This window comes from Tripterygium wilfordii, chromosome 7 (genome assembly GCF_013401445.1).
Source record: "Tripterygium wilfordii isolate XIE 37 chromosome 7, ASM1340144v1, whole genome shotgun sequence".
Classification (NCBI taxonomy): domain Eukaryota; kingdom Viridiplantae; phylum Streptophyta; class Magnoliopsida; order Celastrales; family Celastraceae; genus Tripterygium; species Tripterygium wilfordii.
In genome coordinates, this window is record NC_052238.1 from 3,384,667 (window position 1) to 3,407,655 (window position 22,989).

The 22,989-nt window shown below is 38.5% G+C and overlaps 5 protein-coding genes across 9 annotated transcripts; 3 read left to right on the plus strand and 2 right to left on the minus strand.

The window, feature by feature from the left end:
- The first annotated feature begins 60 nt into the window (after positions 1–60).
- On the plus strand, positions 61–5,135 carry LOC120002909 (cyclin-dependent kinase C-2-like). 3 transcript variants are annotated; one of them, XM_038851766.1, is made up of 13 exons: positions 61–189; positions 375–499; positions 939–1,020; positions 1,278–1,368; positions 1,513–1,542; positions 1,703–1,812; positions 1,970–2,042; positions 2,127–2,247; positions 2,395–2,512; positions 3,302–3,441; positions 3,564–3,621; positions 4,123–4,193; positions 4,281–4,794. In XM_038851766.1, exons 2-13 carry the CDS (start codon positions 390–392, stop codon positions 4,792–4,794), a joined length of 1,518 nt encoding a protein of 505 aa, XP_038707694.1. In that variant the 5' UTR covers positions 61–189; positions 375–389. The 3 variants fall into 3 exon arrangements, with proteins under 3 accessions (XP_038707694.1, XP_038707693.1, XP_038707695.1); XM_038851765.1 differs by having other exon boundaries at positions 110–243; positions 4,281–5,135; XM_038851767.1 differs by having other exon boundaries at positions 126–243; positions 380–499.
- Positions 4,842–9,322, minus strand: LOC120002907 (pentatricopeptide repeat-containing protein At1g71210, mitochondrial-like). Its single transcript, XM_038851763.1, has 2 exons — positions 6,579–9,322; positions 4,842–5,649 (listed from the first exon to the last, which is right to left on the minus strand). Exon 1 carries the CDS (start codon positions 9,275–9,277, stop codon positions 6,608–6,610), a length of 2,670 nt encoding a protein of 889 aa, XP_038707691.1. The 5' UTR covers positions 9,278–9,322; the 3' UTR covers positions 4,842–5,649; positions 6,579–6,607.
- A 151-nt stretch (positions 9,323–9,473) lies between these two features.
- Positions 9,474–12,754, minus strand: LOC120002908 (RINT1-like protein MAG2L). Its single transcript, XM_038851764.1, has 4 exons — positions 12,424–12,754; positions 12,255–12,353; positions 11,564–11,676; positions 9,474–11,464 (listed from the first exon to the last, which is right to left on the minus strand). The coding sequence occupies exons 1-4, from the start codon at positions 12,710–12,712 to the stop codon at positions 9,494–9,496; spliced, it is 2,472 nt and encodes an 823-aa protein (XP_038707692.1). The 5' UTR covers positions 12,713–12,754; the 3' UTR covers positions 9,474–9,493.
- A 514-nt stretch (positions 12,755–13,268) lies between these two features.
- On the plus strand, positions 13,269–15,631 carry LOC120001662 (urease accessory protein F-like). Of its 3 annotated transcripts, XM_038850082.1 has the most exons (5): positions 13,269–13,426; positions 13,629–13,676; positions 14,409–14,640; positions 14,716–15,205; positions 15,299–15,631. In XM_038850082.1, exons 3-4 carry the CDS (start codon positions 14,427–14,429, stop codon positions 15,198–15,200), a joined length of 699 nt encoding a protein of 232 aa, XP_038706010.1. In that variant the 5' UTR covers positions 13,269–13,426; positions 13,629–13,676; positions 14,409–14,426; the 3' UTR covers positions 15,201–15,205; positions 15,299–15,631. The 3 variants fall into 3 exon arrangements, with proteins under 3 accessions (XP_038706010.1, XP_038706009.1, XP_038706008.1); XM_038850081.1 differs by having other exon boundaries at positions 13,587–13,676; positions 14,409–15,205; XM_038850080.1 differs by having other exon boundaries at positions 14,409–15,205.
- A 3,465-nt stretch (positions 15,632–19,096) lies between these two features.
- Positions 19,097–22,989, plus strand: LOC120001689 (transcription factor GAMYB-like). Its single transcript, XM_038850111.1, has 3 exons — positions 19,097–19,534; positions 21,516–22,524; positions 22,609–22,989. Exons 1-3 carry the CDS (start codon positions 19,178–19,180, stop codon positions 22,779–22,781), a joined length of 1,539 nt encoding a protein of 512 aa, XP_038706039.1. The 5' UTR covers positions 19,097–19,177; the 3' UTR covers positions 22,782–22,989.

Below are 22,989 nucleotides of genomic sequence, written 5' to 3' on the forward strand. Positions count from 1 at the left end.
AGGGATCATGGGCCTTGGCCCATCTTCTCGTACCTTGGACTGAAACAAGCCCAACAGTAAGTCAACGTGGACCCGGCCGAAGTAATCGGGCCGTTGTCTCAGATACCTTAAAATGCCACACTTGGGATCACAAGCTCGGTGACGAAGTCCATATCGTCATCGGAGACTGTCCTTTTCTTCTTTCAACTGGTGAGCAACACCGACTGCTCTTCCTATGTTTGTCAGTGTCTGTGTAATTTTCAGGTGAAAACGGGAATTTTGGACCTTTTCTTTGTGATTGACGTCATTATTATCTTATAATTTGCATGTGTCGTGTGGTTCACTGGTTCTTGTCTTGTTGATCTAATTTAGAGTATTTGCTTTTGGTGATCAAGGAAAGGTGAAAGAGGATGGCCATAGCTGCCCCCGGACAGCTTAATCTCAACGAGTCGCCGTCATGGGGATCACGGAGTGTCGATTGTTTCGAGAAACTCGAACAGATTGGCGAAGGAACTTATGGGTCTATTCTCTCTCTTTTTTCATCTTGTTCCTTTGCTGATTTCCTTTCTTTCTGTTTTTTCCCCCAGTGTTATGATTTATTTTTAGTTTTTTTGTGACCCAATTCTGAATTTAATTGACGGTGTGAAGGGATTTGGTTTTGTGGTGAAATTCACCAGGAGTAGAAAGTTTTGGGTTTCATAAGTTCTGTTTTATTTGCAATTTGAAACATTTTGATAACTGTTTGTATGAACAAGAATAGAAAAAGAAAGGAACATGGAAAATATATGAAGCCCTGGCACACTTTTTAACCACTTAAACTAAAAGAGGTTTTCTGCAGCTTTTAATCTTTCTAATTTGCATTCAAGAAAACACCCTTTTTGTCCTGGTGGAATTGTATTATAGTTGGTTGACAAGGAAGGGGAGGAAGTTCATTTGATCTGTGTCCTTTCTACTTGCAGTCAAGTTTACATGGCAAGAGAAATAAAGACAGGTGAAATTGTTGCTTTGAAGAAAATACGCATGGACAATGAGAGAGAAGGGGTATGTCCTTGTGTTTCAATCTTTCTTTGTCTTGCTAATAATCGTTCTTTATAGGTGGTAAAATATAATTCTTCCATTAGTGAGTATAATCAAGGGGGATCTGCACTATTGGCATCCCAAGTAACAGTTTCTGCCCCATCAAAGCTAATGCAATTTTGAATTTACAAGCAATAAGTAAAAAATGGGATGTGAATAACACTGCTCAATTTGGAAGAATAACTATTTAGGATTTTGTTTTATTTCGATATTTATTGCAGTTCCCTATTACTGCCATTCGTGAAATCAAAATCCTGAAGAAGCTGCACCATGAAAATGTAATTAATTTGAAAGAAATAGTGACATCTCCAGGTAATTATTGTACATTTGAAATTTAGTCCTTTGCAGATATGCTTTTGAATGTTATTTCTCATGTCTTCTTGAATCGATAGGTGTTTGATTTCCTCAATGTTAAATAAAAAAGGAATATCTAAAGAATTTGGAATTGTTTTCCAGGTCCTGAGAAGGATGAGCAGGGAAGGCCAGGCAAGTCATCTACAGTTGTATACTACTTTTGCCTATAACTCCTTCCTTTGGTTATTAGATAAAGGCATTTTCATGCACTTTAGTCGTAACTTGTAACTCATTTGTGACTAATTTGGTGCTATTGCATATCTGACCTTTTCTGTGTTCTTTGAGATGGCAGATGGTAACAAGTATAAAGGTGGCATTTACATGGTTTTCGAATACATGGATCATGATTTGACAGGTCTTGCTGATCGTCCTGGAATGAGATTTTCGGTAGCCCAGATTAAGGTATCAAAATCTGGGTACCTGTGAATTACCATTGCATCTATATGATGTTTTTGCCTACCTGCTCTTCCTTCTGTCCTTTTTACTTTGTATTTTCTATTATTCACCATCCCACTGTCTTCCTTTTCTCTTTTTATTAGCTCACTTCTTTTTCTTGCAGTGCTACATGAAACAGCTTTTGACAGGACTACATTATTGTCATGTAAATCAAGTACTTCATCGCGATATTAAAGGTTGTATTCAAAGAAAGTTTGCTTTCTTGGATTTTTTTTTTCAGTTAATGAAGTCTGGTTGAGCTGATCATGTATGTGCTACAGGCTCTAATCTTCTAATTGACAACGAGGGTAATCTGAAGCTTGCAGATTTTGGGCTTGCCCGATCATTCTCGAATGATCATAATGCCAATCTCACAAATCGTGTTATTACTCTATGGTATAGGTAAATTGTTTCACACAGCGAATAAGGCATTTGGAATATTAGCTAAACTTTTCTTCCTTCGAGTAATATGCCACCCTTCGCTCAGTTCTTTTTTTTCTTCTCTTTTGTCTCTTTATTTTCCCCCTTTTTTGCGATCTTTTTTAACAGACCTCCAGAGCTGCTGCTTGGGGCAACAAAATATGGTCCTGCTGTTGATTTGTGGTCTGTTGGTTGTATTTTTGCTGAACTTCTCCATGGAAAACCAATTTTCCCCGGAAAAGATGAGGTGTGTCGTTTTTGTGTTTGAGATTGTTCTAATTGATTCACTGGCAAATGAACCCTAAAAACTGAAGCTTTCTGTGTACTTTAAGGAATGTAAGTGGCTTTTGAGAAGAAGATGTGATGCATGTCAAAGCGTTAGTTTTAGGGGGACGTGACATGAATGTTGGCCTTTCGATTCAAATTTTAGCCCTGGAATGGACTATGAGCGTAGCCGGTAGTAATATATTTTTGAGATTTTCAGAAAAGGCTGACAACAAACTTCTGTTGTAGTTTCTGAGCCAGTACTCTTGCCAGTGGATAGGCTTTATTTTCATCACGAGTTATTTCTGTTGTAGTTAAAAGCATATCTTTACCTGCCAATACAAGACCCCTAATTGCAATCTTTTGTCATTCAGATTTAGTTCCTTTTTATGCCCATTGAAGTTGACTTTTTAATTGCACTTGTTTTGATAACATTTAATGAAGAATGATTGGCTGTTAGGAGAAAAATATTAAGGACCAAATGCGCACACACGCATTTTTTAGTAGGATGCACACACACCAATTTTGGAAGACGTAAGCACATGCACAAAGCCATTGTGTATGCGTAAGTGAATCTTCACCTCACGCTTGAGTTATATATACACTAAACAATGAGAGCTAGGTAATGCTAACTATACACTCATATATTCAACAGATATAACAGGAAAGGAAAAATAAAGACCTCCGTATTTTTATATTGTGTGGATCTTCATACCCATGATTCAGATATGAGACAAAAATGTAATATTCTTTATTTTCGTGATGATTGTAGCCCGAGCAACTAAATAAGATTTTTGAGTTATGTGGTGCTCCGGATGAGGTCAATTGGCCTGGCGTTTCCAAGATTCCTTGGTATAACAACTTCAAGCCGACAAGACCAATGAAAAGACGCCTCAGGGAGGTGTTCAGGCAGTAAGTCATTCAACTTGCAGAACTGGTGATACTACAATTTTCGATACTTCAAGATGATTCTGGGCTTCCATGCCATTACATTAACACTCTGTATCTCCCAAAACTTTCTTCTTCTGTTGTAGTTTTGATCGTCATGCTTTGGAGCTTTTGGAGAGGATGCTAGCTCTTGATCCCTCTCAGGTATCATCTTCTCTGATCCGCGTGTTGGTCTATTTATTACTTTTGTTTTCTGAAACATTCATATACTTGGTTTATTATCTGTCATATTTGTGCTTTGGTTGTTGGTAATCTTGCAGCATCTAATGGTTGTGGAGTTATTTTTCATTTTGATTTGAAATTTTCTGCATCTTGTAGTAGTTTTTGGGTTCTCTAGAAAAAGTGAGAGGAAGACCAATAATGATATGGATGGAGTTGATGAGAAATGTTGTGGTCTTTGTTTTGAAAAACCTACGTCAACTGTGTATTGTTATGAAATCCAAGGAAAATTACACTCTTTGCAAGTTTCAACCAGAGTTGTGTGAGGCATGGTTATTTTGGAGCTTGGCGATTGTGGTTTTGGATTTAGTATTAACTGACTCTGTTGTGCAGGATGAATTAAAAGTAGATAATTTTACCAGATAAGATTGTTTTAAATCTCAATTCCAATTTCCAATTTATTTATGTTTTTTTATGACAAACCAGAGAATATCTGCCAAGGATGCACTTGATGCAGAGTATTTTTGGACTGACCCTCTACCTTGTGACCCTAAGAGGTTGGGTTTAATCCATTTTCAGCTTCTTGGAATCATCAATTTTATCAGTTTGCCATGACCTATGTTTTTTTTTTGTTTCTTTGAAAGCTTGCCCAAATATGAGTCATCCCACGAGTTCCAGACAAAGAAGAAGCGCCAACAGCAGCGACAGCATGAAGATGCTGCAAAACGTCAAAAGCTACAGCACCCACAGCAGCATACCCGTGTTCCGCCTGTTCAGCAGTCTGGGAAAGGACATCCTCAAATGCGGCCAGGACCTACCCAACCCATGCATGGTTCTCACCCACCTGTAGCTGCAGGGCCCAGCCATCATTATGGGAAGCCTCGTGGACCTCCTGGAGGTCCAGGTAGGTACCCTAACCAACCAAATCGTGGAGGTCAAGGCGGTGGTGGAGGCTATGGTAGTGGGCCATATCCTCAAGGGCGAGGCCCACCCTATGGGTCAAGTAGCATGCCTGGTCCACGGGGTGGAGGTAGCAGCAACTATGGAGTTGGCGCTCCAAATTATCCTCAAGGCGCTCCATATGGTGGCTCAGGTCCTGGTCGTGGCTCAAACATGATGGGTGGAAACCGCAACCAACAGTATGGCTGGCAGCAATAATAGCACGCGATGGATTCGTTGATAATAGATACTTGAATCACCTGAAACAAGTGAAGAAGAAGAGATACATTAGTCTGCTGGACTGGGAAATGCAAAAGTTGTCCTGCCCCAAAAATGTAGAACGTCCTGTTGCTGTGCTGCAGTGACTGTTAAGCATGCTTTGTATTTTATGTATTCAGGGCTTGTTCCTGTCCTAAGCAAGCCAACAATAGCCACCCTTTGGCTTTTGTAATACATGCATTCTTTTATCTGCGTTGTCCTTGATGTTGTAATTTCAGCTTCATGAGATCTAGCTTTGTACTTGCCAGCTACTGTGAAATGACAAGTTTTTTTGTGTGTGAGGTGCTTTAAAGAATGATTAATCCTTTTCTTTATCAGAAATTTGAAGATACCAAAGAACCAGCTTCCAAGGACCACCACCATATCTAATGCTCCTAGTTACCTTTGCATCTCTCTCTCAAACTATACAATATATGCCTGCCATATGCAGAGGAGACTATCTGGAAAGCTAAAGTGCCTCCCAATCCCAAAGTTTCTTTCTTCTGTTCAGAGAAGAGATTATTCCTTAGCTACTAATACAATCTTTGCCAGAAGTATCTCAAGTCTATAAATCATCTTCTCCTCCATTGCTCCTGGGATATCAAAATCTGGCAAAATGCTCTAGCTCTTTGGGAGTCAATTGGTACCGTTGAAAATGATCTTATTGGTTGGAGTTCACTCACCTCAAACAAGTCCAAGAAGAAAATCATTCAAATGATCCCAGTGTTCATCATGAAGCTTTGGCATTCCGTACTAGTTATCGACTTTCTGGAGGCAACTCTTCCTCATAGTGGTTCTCTTTACACCTTGTTGGTGCTGCAATAAATTTTCTTTTCATTCAAACAAACAACAATAAGAAAAAAAGAGGAAATGACAATCAATAGTCATGGACTATAAACTACCCTCTGAATTGAAGTAACTTCTTGGCAGTATATCAATTGATACAGATGAATCCAAGAACAACCAAAAAATGAACCTTAAGTTGCCACTACAACAACAACAATACTTTCATTCATTATAAACACTCGTATAAATAAACAAGCAATTTAGAAATAGCAATTACACACTTCATCACTACATCCAGTAAACACATTGTTGCAACGTTTAAAGTATTGCCCAACGATCTGGTATGCTCTCGCAGCTATCAACCTTTTGATTTGGATTTGGTTGTCTAAACTCTCAAAATTATCGTCTCCAGATTAACATGTATACTAATAAACTGTTTAAAAAAAAAACATATATCCTGATCCCAATACCTAGCAAACAATCTTGAGAGGAGAGCTATTATGCCATTAGAAGGGTAGAGTTAACATATCATTCTGATAATAAAGATTTGTCATTCAATTATTTTATTCACTTCTGCATTCCTCCAAAACTATTAAAATAACTCACCTTCTCTTCTGTTTACTGCTTACCAAACCAATCACTTCACTCTTGCAAGAGTAAGACCTAGATGATGGAGTACAGAAATACCTGTAACTCAACAATAGAGGACACTGCATTGGAGAATAAGTCAGATTGATCTAACATATGTGGGAATATAATAACATCAATAGTCTTTTCACTTGTGATCCATGAAATACTTTTATTCCTTTCTTCCAACTAGTCAAAAAAATCATGAAAACATAGTATACAATGATTACATAACGAAATGTTTCATATAATCATTCGACCTACTTTCTCACCAAAACTTGTACAACTCTGTGATTAGTTAACATCCATAATCATTTACCAATAAAGAGTACCTTGGTTTTCACAGTTGGATCAAACCCCCTCATGAACGTCTCCTCCTCTTGGTTTTCACAGTTGGATCAAACCCTCTCATGAACATCTCCTCCTCTCGTCTCCTAGCCTCAGCTGTCCTTCCATGTCGGACCAGACCATGTATTAAGATATCATAAGTCCATCGATTGGGCTCATATCCTTTTTGGCATATCCTGTTGAACAACTCACAGGCATGGTCTATGTGGCTCATGCTTAATCTTCTCAACAACATATTGTAAGTGTAAAGGTTAAGAGGGAAGCATTGTTCAATCAATTCTTCCCAGCTCTTGATATGTTCACTCACTCTAAGGCGACCACAAAATGCACCAATGAGCTTTCCAAGCATTGCGATTGAAGATGTTTCATCCTGCACCTCTCTTGCTAGAACCCAAGCCTCGTAGAGCTCTTGAGTCCTCAAAGAATGAAACAAGAGTGTGTTTCCAATAAAAGAGGTAATAGGACAACCTTCTTTCTCTAACTCCTTAATAAAATTTACCACTAAGTCATAATATCCTCTCAAACATAACTGCCTTACAACCTCCTCATAACACTCGTGGCTTGGAATGCTTCCAGCACTCTTCATTTTCCAAAAAAAGTCCAGTGCAACATCTATTCTGTTGGCTTTGCAGAGGCCAACAACCACAGCGTTCCAGAGTTTTCCTGAAACCTTTCCTCGCTGGCAAGCATCACTAAAAAAATTTAAAGCATCAGAAATTCTTTCGCTCTTCAGATAACTCTGCAACATTAGAATGTAAGAGCTATGATTGGGCTCAATTCCACTCCTATGCATTATCTCAAATACTTCTCTCGCTAGTTCAGGTTTTTTGGCATGCCCAGCACCAGCAATGAAGTTGTTATAAGTGAAACGGTTAGGTTTATGATGTGACAATTGCATCTCCAGCAATTTGAAAAACTGAGTTATGGGATTCTCCATATTACACAGACACTGAATAACTGCCTTGAACATAGCCTGAGTTGCATGGTATCCCTTTTCCTGCATCTCAATGAGAAGTCTAGCAGCAAAATCTCCCTTATTTATGTTGATAAACCCATTAATCAAGTGAACATAAGTATTTCTTGCAGTAACTTTTGTCAGCCCGTTGAGGTCCCCGTGCATTAGATAACCCTCTTCTACCCTCTGAGCCATGCATAGTGCTGATATGATTTTGTAAATTACGAAATCTCTTCGTCGAGACTTCTGCTCTGGGAAATTGAATACCAGCTCCTTCATCCTGCCAATCTTCCCTTCTCTGCACAGAGCATCCGCAATAATAGAGAATGTCTTCGCACTGGGGAAATATCCTTGGTCAATGGAATCGTTTAAGACACGATAAGCTTCATTGATGCTCCCTTCTCCACATAAAGTATTGATCAAATAGTTATAAGCCAAGCCGTTTGTGGAGAGCCCAAACTCGTGCCTTGAATTGTACAACTCAAGTGCAACATCTGACATTCCAACTTTGCAAAATAAACACAATGCGGCGTTCATGGTGACCTTATCAGGAGAAATATCATTCTCCTTCATATCTGTCAGCAAATCATACACCTCTTTAAGACGGCTCTCCCGCAAAAGCTTAAAGAGCAAAATATTATACTGGAACAATGGGGGGACATACCCTTCAAGGGACTTGTCCCATAAAAACTCCAAAGCCCCTTCTACCTTGCCAGCTTGAACAAGGTTTCTAAGGCACGCACCATAAGCATCGTCCATAGGAGCCAAACCCAACTGCTTAAACTCCTCCATCAACCCCATTGCTTTTCCGTACTGTTTCTTCTTACAAAGAGCATCCACGAGAATAGCAAGTGCGCGGGCACTAAACGGTCGCCCTCTGCTCACTAAATCGCGCAAATAAGCATCGGCATCGTCAAGCAGATTCTGCTTACACAAACTCTTCACCATAATCGAACGTGTGATCTCATTCTCAAAACCCCCATTGCAAATCTGCTTTGCAACGACCTCAACTGCATCGAAACAACTTTGCTCAACAAGGGCATTCAAAAGGACGTGATAAGAGATGACATCCAAGTCCAGACCTCGAAACCGCATTCTACCGAACACCTGGAGTGCAACGTCCGGCTTGCCAGCCACCGCATAACCCATGACCAAAACATTGTCGCAACGGACGTTGTAGCAAAAACTGTGCTTGCCGTAGTCGGCGAGGTAGTCAAGCACAAGGGACGTGAGCTTTGCCTTAGCGAGGATGTTGAAAATGGCGTGGAAGGTTACACTGGTATGGTGGAAGTGCCGCTGTCGGCCTGCCCAGTCGAAGAATTTTAGGCAGCTTAGGACCTGGTGGTGACGAGCCCCGTGGTTAAGCACGGTAAGGACAAAAGACTCTGAAAGTCGAAGATTCAACTGGGAAAGGGCAAGGTCTGCAGCGAGGCGGGAGTTGGCATCGTCCTCATCATGGGCGCCAAGAACCTCGAAGATCCGGTCGAGCAAGCCAATTTCACCGCGCTTGAACCATTCTTTGAAAGAAAATACCAATTTGGCTCTTAAGCTGCTGCCGACCTCTGCATCAATGGCGGATGTTTGGGTCGAAGTGGCTGCGGGATAGAATTGATGCTGGTAGTGGTGGCGAAAATACGGAGAAGGTGTACTGAGAATGAAAATCGAATGGGACCCAAAAACCCTTGAGGATTTAGCTACATGTTTCAGGGGCAACTGAAGCATTATCATGGCTGTGACTCGATTCAGATCAAAAACTGAGTTCTATTATTCGATACAGTTACATGTAATTTTCACTATCTCCATTACATCCATCCCTGTCGCCTTCCAAATGATTCCTTGGCGGAATTCATGTTCGTAAGGAGGAATTCAAATCATCTGAGCAGACAATGAATAAATATTACTAAGAAAAGATTTTCAATCTACATTCACCATGGAACTCAATATTCATAACGTTTTGTTCCTCAAAACTCTATCAACTTGATCAAAAGACAAGTGAGAAATTCCACAAAAACGCAACCCTTTTATTCTACTTGCATCATTGGATCGAACCAGTTGCAAATGCTTTGCCTCTTCCCCACTCATAGTTAATAGCTTCAAAGTCTCTCTTATACACGGGAAAAATGCTTCCGGGCGTACACAAAAAGGTTGGAAAACAAGGAAAAGTGCATTCATATCAACTCCAAACTGATCAATCACCTTGCTGGAAAATTCAATCCCACTTGTGAGAATGCTGCGGGATATATAATGGTCAACTCCTTCAGCCACACTTCGCCATAAATCTAGAAAGTCCTTTGGATTGAGAATCGTCTTGAGAAATTCAAGCTGACTTCTCAAACCATCCAATGCTTCAATCAAACCCATGGACACGGTTAAGTCCCCAACTCTTAAAATTCTATCAGGAGTCGTATGTTCTACCAGCTGCTCAAAACATCCTTTATTTTGGACGTCATCCCAGCACAGAGATTCAAACTGACGAAGAACAACACCAATTATCTCCAGAAGCCAATTAGTCTCAAGCTCAACCAAGCTTTTAATTTCTTCCCAAAAGAAGCAAGTATCATTCCGAACATCTCTATTGTGGAGGATAGAATTGTTTTCAGTAATTTTCATCTCCAAAAAGTTCACATCATCAGTCCACTCATGCAGTTTAGACTCAATATATCTGGCAGCATTTATTGATCCGCATATTCTCATCAGGGCATCATCATCTGGATTATCAAGAAAAAATTCAGTTCTCTTGCACCTTAAAACCAATACATTGAAGAAGTGCCAAAGGAATCTGCCAGCAGCTAATCTGATAAACTGGGCACGTGCTAGAATGGCTGGAAAAGTTTCACTCCGTTCAATCATGTCCCAGGAAATTTTGAGCGCAAATTCTGCAACTAAAGGAGCTTTAAAGTCTTCTCTCGTTGAGAGTAAAAACTGTTCAGATTGTGTACCAATATGGGCAGCAGCTCCACATTTTTTATCAATTAACCAAACTCTTTCATCTTTTAGTTCCACTTTCAGTTTCTTCCAGCCATCCTTGAGCTCTATCTTTCCCCAAATTTTTAGCCATTCTGGCCTATCACAGAAGATTCTTAATACTGACACGCCTCTCAAAAATCCTTCGAACCTTTCATGTTCCCCCATAAAGAGACAAGTATCTAAATTTACAAGCGATTTCATCCGTTTATCGAAAGCTACAATAAGGTCTATTAAATGAAGCCAGGAAGATATAACTCCTGATCTCAAGTCTTTTGCCTTGTACCCTTCAGCAAGAAAAGGAAACAATCTTTTCTCCATAAACACAGAAACCATATGAACAATTGCTGTAACCCAAGCTTCTTTGGCACTATACCTCACCAGCCTTGCTTTATCAATCAATGGTTGCAAAACATCATCCACTCCCACAATAAAGTCCTCGGTGATTTTGAATGCAAGACCAAAAATAAATTCAGGCTGCTCAAGCCATTTTGTGAAATGATATTCCATTCGTGATGCAATTGGCATAACCAGTTCATCAATAGCCCAAAGCCCAACATCATTGTCCTTTTGTCCAGAAAAATTAAGTTCGCGTTCTTCCCTCCGTGTCTGCACATGCTGCAAAGCACATAGGTCAAGAAAACTTTGAGAATAACGCTCTCTCTTATCCACATGCATCAAAACTAGTGGATTAGGAACACTGGACATTTGGCCATTCTCAACTTCTGATGACGAAAGCTTTGGTGGCCATCCTAGAGAAGCAAGAAGAGCACGATGATCTGCAAGAATTTGAGGACGAAGAACAGCCAGGGCTTTATCCACTCTAGAATCAACAGATTCCATAAGATGATGCCACTGGCATTTAAATTCTTTAACACCAGCCAACATCTCCTCAATTTCATTCATGGATTTTATTGCTTGAAGTAGCCTTTCTTGTTTCTTCTGGAAGTCCTGCAATCCAAAAGCTGTTAACTACAAAGGTTTGATCTCTACTGTCAACTGATTTTTTCAAATCATTCACAATTAAGAAAGAAAACGAATCAACCCTACAATTAGTGGATCTGGAAGTTTTGCTGACAATATACTCCTTCTGCGTTGATTTACACTATAGAAAACTGCATCTTCAAGGTCTCCAACCACAGCCTCCACCTTCAGAGAGAAATCTGAAAAATCAAAAGGATAGGCTAAACAGCTGGCTGGATACTGGATACTCTTAAGCTATACGTGTTTGCTACAGAAATTAAAATAGCAGTCAATAAAAATTGTGTTAAATGCAAAGAGGAAAAGCCCTTCGGAGAAGACCACATTAAGCTCTTGTACTTGGGTGGCCAACTCTTGGTGCCCTGTGCCGTAAATTCTTCTCTCATTCAAAAGGGGGGAAAAAAGTTCTCTTAACCTTAACTTCTGCAACTATCAAGAAAACTCGGGAAGAACTCTGATGCCCTCAACAGAATATAGCTCAGACCATTAGGTTCTAACGCTACACTAAAAACAGACATAACCATGTTAGCATTTTAAGCAATAAAAGAGTTTCTTGATAGAGCTTGCAGCTTTTATAGAAACGCTAGTTATTAATGCCAATTTAGAAACTTAGAAGAACAAAAGTAACAATTTCAGTCATGACATCTCAAAATCCAAGCAGTCTATGCACTCTTGTACAAGAACAATAAAACAAAAAATCAAGCTACACAGATTCAGAACTCATAATCTATTAAAAGGGAATAATTACTCTCAAACTCACCCACATATTTGCGAATATTTTCAATTCTACGCAACTCCTTCACAAGTCGAGGCAGCTCCTCCCCCAAAATCTTCTGAATTCTCCTAGGACCAATTCCACCTACAAGCCCAGACATTAAAATCAAAAAAAGAAGTATAAATGAGTATTTGAGCAATTCACGGTTACTAACATTGAGAAGTGCAGAGACAGAGATTCTCCAAATTGTGGTTGATACGACGAAGGGATGCTTTGGTGGCAAAAGAACGGGAGATCCATGAAACGGCGCGCTTGGTGATAGTTCTCCGAAGGTGAAGAAGATTAACGTCCAAATCAGAACAGTAGTTGTTGAGTTCGGTGAAGAGAAGTGGAGCCCCACGAAGATCGTGGGGTTCCTTGAAATGTCCGTTCACAAACCCTAATTGATGGAGTGAGAGCTCGCTGAGTTTGGGCAACGCAGCAGGAGGTGCGGACGGTTCCATTAATGCCCGAAGTTGCACAACTGAGAAAGGACAGAGCGTTGCAGACTTACTTACCGACTTGAATAAAAATGATACAGAAAAATACATATTTTAATTTTTTATGTGATAACTAAATTGTTCAAATAAAAAATATATTACTTCTCAAAAAAAATTTAGTTTATAGGTCTATATAAAATAATTTTTTATGAATAAAATTATTCAATTACTTGAGTTGTTTGAGAACAAAGTCTTCAATTTAGCCGAAAATAAAATCTCCTTCATGGATGAAATTATTTAGTTAGTTAATTGAGTTGGCTTGGAATAAAATCTTCCAGTTGTAAAAAAAATTCAGCTACTTAACATAGCTCACAATAAAATCAACTAGAAGATAACTAAAATTTATAGATAAATATAAATGTTTTTTTTTCGAAAGTATTTAAAAAATTAAGGTTTTCTTAAAAAATAAATTGAATCTAATTAATTATACAAAATTACTAATTATTAATATTAATTTAATTTTATAATAAAAGATATAAATTCCTCTATTCCCAAATAACTTAGGACATTTTTTCTGAATCGAAACGACGGAGCTAAAAGGGGCATATATGGATGGAGCGTCTTCCAACCTCGCAGTCTGCATAACTTCTTGAATTGATGGATTTTTCTGCTTGTAGAACTGACGGGATTGCTTCTCCGTAGCTCGTATCCTTCTCCGTTACCGGCATCAGTATGCATGTAATTTTCCTTAACGCATTTAAATTATTGTTATTCTTTGTTTTGCTTCTTGAAGAAGAAAAATCTATTCCAAATCCATGGCATTGGATATATTAGTTGAGATTATGTCAAATCCAAATTTAATTGTTTATGTTTGATAAGTTTCTACTGTATTTTCCAGTTACTAATTAGTTTCTGAAACACTTAAATTGGTGAGGAACAGATCATGGAAGCCCAGAGCTGATTCTACCCTTCATCTGTTCTGAATCGGGTAAGTAATTAGTCTACAATACAAGGTGTTCTTCCGTATGCTTGTTTTTCATATTTTTGTGTTAGCTTTTAGTGCTGGGTCAATGAGTTAAACTTAAGTCTAAGGTCCAAACAATAGTCTAATCCATTTGCCTGATTGGGAGGAATTAGGAAGGTTACGGAATTTGGGGAGTATTTCGAGTTTGAAAACCTTGTTTGGCAGGAGGGTTCACCTGAATGGAGGTCCTGGGGTCATTTTTTGTGAGCTTCTCACTCTTATTGTAAGGAATTCTTGCAAATCTTCCAATTTGAGTGGTTCATCAAATTGGTTTTGGCGCAAAATCTTACCAACCACCCATGTTATGTTTGGCAAACAAGGGTTGGACCCTTACCCGTCCCAACTCTTGTGAAACCACTCCCATGGCGAATCATATATTTGATGCAATTGATTATTTCTTACTCTCAGAGTCTAAGGTTAGTGCACTATTTTGTATAACTAGATATCAACTTTCCAAGTAGGTTAAGCATTCTGCTTTTGTGAAAATAATGATGTTTGTACGGCATTGGAGCACTTGGCAAACATAAGGTCGTAAGTCCAATATCTGTCCCAATTAAAGTTGGACACATCCCATGTTGATTTTCCTAGAGGAGCGTTAAATTATTAGAGGCCATCTTCCTTATCAACTTGAGCTTTGTTTGTTGCTCAGTGTGCACAATGTTCATTAATATTTTTGAAATTTATGGTCAATACTAGAGTACTTGGATTGTTCAAATGGAGGATCAGATGGAAATGAAAGAGGGGAGCAAGCGAAGTGCCCCGATGGAGGATGGAATCGACACAATCCAAGGAAGCAAGAGGACTGCTTCTGCTCCTTTACAGTGGAGCCAATGGCAGTTGCTTGATTCCATTCTTCCAACTGGTGGATTTGCTCATTCTTTTGGCCTGGAGGCAGCGATTCAGTCCTGCATAATATCTGATCCTGAAGGTCTTCGTACTTACTTGGTACATATGTTGGAAAATACTGGGAGCTTACTCCTTCCATTTGTGCATTCTGCTACAGTGTGCCCTAATTTGGAAACCTGGAAGAATCTCGACAGAAGGCTTGATGCAACTCTAACTAATGAAGTGAGTCGAAAGGCATCAATTTCTCAGGGATCAGCTCTCATGAGAGTGGCTGCAGCTGTGTATACAGAAATCCCAACTCTTAAAACCATGAGGGATGCACTTATTGCTTCTAGGGATGCGTGTTTTCACCACGCTCTTGTTTTTGGGCTTATTTGTGGACTTTTGGGGATGGATACAGATACTTCTCAGAGAGCTTACATGTTTATTACAATGAGGGATGCTATCTCAGCTGCAACAAGGCTAAATTTGATTGGACCTCTGGGTGCAGCAGTACTGCAGCATCAGGTGTCTGTTGTTGCTGAAACTATATTGATAAAATGGATGAATTGCCCAGTTGTAGACGCATGCCAAACAGCTCCTTTACTTGATACTGTGCAGGGTTGTCATAGCTACCTGTTTTCAAGAATGTTCTGCTCGTGATGCCGGTAAATATATTAGCATCTATTGTAGCTAATACTTGAAATGTTTGAAGCTCTTTGCTGTTTTTCGATGACTGAATTCTTTTTTCATCCTTGCAGTATGGGCCTCAAACAAATTGAGCGAACGCATCGTCATCCAACAGATATTAAATGTCTGGTATTTCTCTTAAAGCTGTGGTTAATATTTATTGCATTTTTTGTTTCAATTCCCTTCTACAATTGATTTATAGTTTTATTGTTCAGAAGAGGTTTATGAAAATTGCTTTGACTTCGACTTTTCCCAAGTTTGTATGTTACCATAATCTGGAGTGATACTAGTCTAACTCTAGTGATGTTTTTATGACATACTTTGTAATCGCAACACACTGCTATAGTGTTAATAATGACTGCTGGACTGCTGGTAAATTCAAGATACTTAGAAGTTTTTGTTTCCATCTAATTGGCTCTCAGCTTCTTATGCAGTATACTTTTAGAATGAAAATAGCATGCCTTTTCTTTCAGAGCTTTAGTGATGTTTTGCCCATCTACATTTCCTTGACCGAGATGTATATATAATGTCAATGGGTCCATGGGAAAACAGTTCTGAAGGATGATGAGTAATGATGTCTGGTTTTATAGGTAATAATTTCAATGAGAACCAAATAACTGCTTTGACATCTCAAGAGATGGGCCAAAATAAGCCAAACAAGGTGGTCTTGAACAATTATTGGCTAATGGGTCCAATGCCGTATTTTGAGTCTAGTAACTTTTTCCTATTTTTCCTGATCCTCTTTTTATCTAGACTGGAACTAGACATGTCCATTGTACTTTTGGATATTCTTGGTTGGATGGAGGACCCATTTTGATCCTGCTCCTCCAAATCTCGTGATGATTCAGATGAGGGTATATGCAGAGTTGTATTTACTTGTCTAGACTAGTGATTGGAGAAAATAATTGAAATGGCACATGACTTTAGGTGGCTTGAAGTCTGTGGCATTGTTTAGATGCAACAATCTTGAGCATACAAACTGGGTTATCTATGCATTACAGTTCCATTCATGTTGGGACTTTCCTTTAGTGTAATTAGTTGGTTTCTGCCAGAAATTCCAAAACACTACTTCCTTTGATCTCCAAATAGTGAGGAGCTTTAAGGTACAGATGGCACAATTTAGATTTTTCTGTGATCAAAGTCTATACAAATGTTCTACTAAAATCATATCTTTGCCATTGATGGCAACATTCTGGTTGGCGTTGGCAGTTTTGGCAAAGCAAATCAGGCAAAGTGTTGTGCAGGTGCCCTTTTTCAAGCTCCTGGCGCAAGTGCATAAACTCTTGAGAGCGTATGCATCTATGCATCATAGCTAAATGGGAAGACATTACTATCAAAACGTATCTAAACCACTGGCACAAGTGAATATTTCAGTATTCACAACTGTCTAATGCTTCGCCTTTTGCAATACCTGAAAGGTTTTGCTGGCAGTAGAAGATCAAGCAGCTTTGTTGTAATAATTCGGTGACCAGGGAAGCAATGCAATGACACCTGCCAGTTTTTAGTGTTCTGATGCCGATTCTCTGACAATTAACAGGAGGTTTACAATGTATGATGGAATTTTTTTTTGTTTTCCCTTATCATATTGAGCAGAATAATAGTTTAAACAGTAAGAGGAAGTATTGCACTTGCACATACCCAACTAAGAACAGCCTAAGAAATTACCCATTTTCAGGGGCTTGGATAGCATGAATCAAAATGGCCATGTAACACAGCCGGTCATCCTCAACACAAGAGTGAAATGACAGCAAATGAGGATTGGTAGTAGTGTTTTCTTACTATATACTCTTTTTTATAACGTGAAACTCACCCAACTGTCTATTGAATAATTGACAAGTAAACCCTAGATCACATGGAAAAGTCTGCAACTCTCATGGTCCAACTTTTGTTCTACAGTTGTACATCTCGCAACAATGGAATCTCCCGTTGCGATGCCAAATATAGACATATGTCGGTCTGTGAGCAAAGGATTTTTACAAAGAAAAAGCACACGCTTATTTCATTAACATGAAAATTAAGGGATATTAAAAGAAAATCGTAAAATAATATCATTTATCTTTGAAATTAGTTTTGTTGTACAAAATTTCTAAAATAGAATATAGACGTTATATTCAAAAGTAAATAAATATATAAATAATAAAAATAAAACTAATTTAGGTTTTGTAAAAGGTTAAATGATATAAATCATATAAATGATAAAACAGAATTAATATGCTCCCTAAATACATGATAAATAATAATAATATCACCATTATCATCTCAAATAACAAACTCAATTTGTATAACTATAGTGTGAAACAGAAATGCCCTAAATATTTTTACACATTTTTGACAAAAATAAATATAATTTTAAAACAAAAATATTCTAATAAGGACATCATATATTAACATTAATCTATTAAGTTTCTTAATCAGAGTGATTAATTTGTAGGCTAATTAAGTAAGTTTATGGATGGGATGGGTCAGCATCAATCAAGTATCAAATAGGGGCTTGGTTTGTGTAAAATTCAGGTGAGGGACCAAATGATTAACATTCCCATTTCAAATTTCAAAGACAAAAACTTTGATGTTTAATTTTAATTTTTTTTCAAGTGAGATTGTGTGGGGCCCAATGTTTGTGTACTATTTAGTCAACTCATGCATTTGATTCAGTCATTGTTTCCCACAAATAAAGAAATTCCCCCATTTTCTCCATCTCTCTCTTCTCTGATTTTGTTTTTTTTTTTTTTTTCAACATTTCTCTTTAGGAAGGAAGGAAGGAAGCCCTTCTGAAAGCCCAAGGCTGAGGTTGATAGATATTTTGTGTTGAAAACTCAAAAGGAAATTTCCTAAAATTGAGAAAGTTTAGAGAAGTGGATCTTCTCTCCTCTTCTTTCTCCCCTACATTTGCTCTCCTCTTGCCATTTATTTTCTTTGATTAACTCTACATTTATTCGCTTCTCTTTAATATAATCTGCTTTTGGCAGCTCATCATTACTTATCTCTCTAGCTTGCATTACTAATCAGCTCAGCTCTCTCTACCCCTTTCTCTCTCCCTCTCCTGCCGTCCCATCTTTCTCCAAGTTTCCCAATTTTATCTACCCTTTATCTCTAGCTAGAGAGCTTCCTGTTGGGATCATGTTCTTCTTTTTCACTGATTATGGCTAGGATTAGAATTTGAAGCTCTCTTTTCTGGGTTCTTCCCAAAATTTTTTTTTTTGTTTGTAGTTCATTGTGATGGAGTAGATCTGGCATCCCTACTCCTAATTCTGTTCTTTGCTTTTGTTAGCAAATCTGTAGTTCTAGTTTCATTCTATTTTTTCTTGGATTTTCTTATTTTCTCTTCGATTGGAGTTGTTGTGGTTGCTGAATTCTGATTAATTTTCAGGGTATCTGAATTATATGTTTTTTTTTCTATCAGATTTAGGCTGCAAAAGTTTTGTTATCAGTTGTATTTGAACCTCCGGGCCTTTTGCATTTTGCTTTTCAAATCTTACATTTCTGTAATTCCTTTCATCATTCTGTAATTCCTTTCATCATTACAATGAGGGTCTGAGTAGTGAGGAGTTGTTTCGGGACTGGTACCTCTCCACTCTTCCATTTAGGTAAATTTTCTAATTTCATCAATTCTGCGATTTGTTTTTGCTTAATTGATCTGTCAAGAAATCACATGTTTCTGGTTTGGCAGTTTTTGATCTGCTAATTTGTTTCGAATGGTTTTTGCTGGTTGCTGTGGCATGATAGATTTTGAAATTTGAACAAGTAGTTCCTGGATGCTATTCACTTCTTTTCTTCTTTTTGTTATTTTTATTTTTGATGTAATATTTCTCTTCCTTTCTTTATCCAAGAAGAATTCTCGACTCTTCATCATTCAGATCATATGATTTCCTTTTGAATTGGAATTGTATTTTGTTTGTTGTTGGAGTATTGAGTTTTCTTACTTCTTCAGGTGCATTCAACTAGATAATAGCATGAAGAGTGGGACTGAGAGCAAGAAAATGAGAAAGGCTAATCGTGAATCTTCATTGGTGGAAGAAGAAGCCAGCATGGGAGGAAACCCACTAGGAGATGTGGCTTTAAAGAAAGGGCCATGGACATCTGCAGAAGATGCAATTCTGGTGGCCTATGTCAATAAACATGGAGAGGGGAACTGGAATGCCGTACAAAAGCACTCGGGACTTTCCCGATGTGGGAAAAGCTGCCGCCTTCGATGGGCAAATCACCTAAGACCTGATCTGAAGAAGGGTGCATTCACTCCAGATGAAGAACGACACATTATTGAACTCCATGCCAAGATCGGAAACAAATGGGCTCGAATGGCTGCAGAGGTTTGTAGCTCTATTCAGTATTTCTATGTCATAGTCGCATTTACATGCCAATGGCATGGCCAACTGAATATTTACAATTGATGAACCTGAAGAAAATCATGGATTGGGTCATAGTAGATGAGATTTGTGGCAAAGGATAACTCCTATCTGTTTTGCTATTGGTAGTGCAATGCCATATGTATGGCAATGTGGAATGTTGGGTTGTTAATGGAAAACATACACTGAAATGAGAATATTGGTTGGATGTACAAAATCACTAGGAAGGATAGGGCATGAAGCAATACTTTAATTTAGCTATCCTCAAAGATAAGATTAGAGGAGATCGTTTTAGATAGTTTGAGAATATAAAGCATAGAGATCTGGATGCTCTAATGTGAAAGAGTCAAGAAAATTTTAGTATGAGGTGGTGAAAGTGAATCAGTAAAAAAGGGTAAAGGCACGGGACTAATGGAGAGTACAACTTTATAAAGGATTGCAATGGTGAAAGAGTATCAACTTTCCCTAAAATATGAGGGATTAAGGCTTTGATTGTATGATATGATTGTGGTAATGCAACAAACCTACAACGGGGACATAAACAAAAATGATGGTGATTCAAGAAATGCTTTTCAAACATTTTTGTCAGGTGAAATGTATGATGCATCGATGAAGCCCCTAAGTATATAGTCTGAATATCATTTCATGTGTTCTTCAAACTTTATTTGCAATTTTCTCCCAAATTCTCTATTATCGGATGCCCAGAATTACTACTCTAATGAATCATATGAATGATGAAAGACTTACACTCGCATGTGTTATATGTAGTATGTAGATATGAATAAATCTAAATATTTCATGCCTCTTTTTTTTTCCCCGTGGTTCTTTTGAGTTGTATTAGTCGATGTTTAATCTTAGGAAATCAGCTTGTTATACTTCTTGTTATCTCATACAAGAATTGAATCATGTGCCTTTCCCGTGGTCCAAAGAGTTTATAATTGCTGTGGAACAATAACGGAACTGTTAAATAGGAAGAAGGTTGATATTAGGTAGAGTCTCTAAGGTGCAATATGCCAATTATATCATCACAATGACGACTTAATTTAACCATATCATGCTTTGGCCTTCCATTTTTTCTCCCCTTGGGCAACCTTAGGTGATATTGTTGAAGATTCACATTTCTATGTCTTCAGAGTTTAGAGCTACTATTTTACCTTTGGTGTGGGAAAAAGAATTTTGGTTCCGTGTAGGTCATCATTCTTGCAATCCACAGGGTATTAGCACTCCGGTATTTCGCACCCCATTTAACATTTTGTTTCCTGCTAATAAATTCTTCTTTCCGTACTATCGTCTTTTAGTATGGCTGATGGACCATTTTTTTATGGGGAAAAAAGAAATTTGCAAACTTCGACTTAGGGTTTTGCTCAATGGCAACTGAAAAACGGTTTATTATTAATTGAAACATCATTGGTTTTGATGGATAATTCAGCATTCTGTTCTCGACCTATTGGGTCCAGGCTGAGGATGAGGGAGGCCGGGTAGTGGGATATTTTTAATAATCCTTCTAACTTGTGAAATCTTGCAAGCCAATTTCTTTTGGATTTTGATGGTATAATACAAATTCTAGATATTGCAATTATACGGTACTTTGTATAGTGTTCAGAAAACGGTGGAACTAACTACATTATTTTCTAGGATATATTTTCATTTGGAACTGTAAACAGAGAAGCAGAACTGTCTTACTCTTTTCAGGACTCTAGACTCCGTATAGGATTAGGAAGACAATTTTGATATATGATAGACTGAACATGGTAACTCTTATGTGATGTTAACTGAGCTGTCAAGCAAGACAAGTTACAATTGCCATGATAGATAGCTGGATAGTACGGTAAACTGCTTCTCTGATATAGTGGCAATTCAAAATGAAGTCATTTTTCATCCTTAATATTCATTCTCCTTTGCTGAACTTGTTTTCATAGTTTTGTTGAAGTCCTATCTCTTGCAGTTGCCTGGACGTACCGACAATGAAATAAAGAACTTTTGGAATACGAGAATTAAGAGATTACAGCGTGCTGGTCTACCGATTTACCCTGACGATGTGTGCCTCCAAGTACTAAATGGGAATCAAGAAGGTCAAAACATGGGTAGATTTCCAGTTGGGGACACCCATGACCCTGATCTCATTCAAGCAGACAATTTGGAGATTCCAGATGTAAGATTTAAAAATTTAGAACTCAATCAGAGTCTATTATCTTATTCGCCGACGCTTCTTGATTTTCCAGCAGGCAATGTGCTTAATCAAAGTGTAGGTTCATCCCATAGTTACAGCTTTATGTTCCCAACAATGCATCCTCGAAAACGACTACGAGAATCAGAAGCGCCGTTTCCTGTATTGGCTGGTAGTCTTAGTGGTGGTCCCCCTTCGTATAACCAATACGTGGACTATGCTTCTGAGAAGATTGCTGACCCCTTTCGTGTGTCCTCTTTGTATGATCCTGGGTTCGATACCTGGGGCCAGATGCCACTGGATGCTTTTTCTGGTAGCCATGCCCTTTTAAATGGCACTTCTTCTTCTTCTGAGCCCACATGTGGGGCTACGAAGTTGGAGCTCCCTTCACTCCAATATTCAGAAACTCAACAAGATAGCTGGGGCACACCTGCTTCCCCACTGCCTTTGCTTGAGTCTGTTGATACTTTAATCCAATCTCCTCCGACTGAGAAGATCAAATCAGATTGCATATCCCCACGAAGCAGCGGTCTATTGGAAGCGGTACTTTATCAATCGCAGACTTTGAAAAGCTCAAAATTGTCTTCGCACCAGCAAAATTCAGTCATTTCTGATTTTCCTGGTGACGTGGTGGATGATTCACCATTGAATCCTGGCAAGGCTGAATGGAAAGTGTGTTATGACCCAAACTCTCCTTTAGGCCATTCTGCTGCATCTATATTTAGTGAGTACACTCCTGTCAGCGGAAACTCATTGAATGAACCCCAATCAATCGAGAATATGCCAGGTGAGAAAAACCTAGTTTACATCAACTTTCATGATGAATTTTAGTATTTCACTAACTCAAAAAAATCCTGTGTGTTTTGTGTAGGTTGCGATGTTGAAAAGAAAGAAGCTCCTAGTCAGATAGACTTTTCTCGTCCAGATCTTTTACTTGGCTCAGGTTGGTTTGGGCATTCCGGCAGGCATGTTAAGGATCAATCCCTGCCAACGGACCCTATAGAGGCTCTTCTTGGGGATGATGTTGAAATGGTGCAGCGCTAACTCTTGTTCATGAGTTATCTTTACATTAAATTTTTTATATCCTCCTGGAACCTCAATCACTGATTTCTATTTCTCTTCAAATTTTGTGAACACTGGGAGGCTTTGGGGATTTTTGGGTGGACAGTTTCCATCTTGTAGTGACTCTGTAAGTAAAGATTATTATTTATGTTGTAGTAGTGCTTGTGTTGGAACATTGCGCTTCCACCTC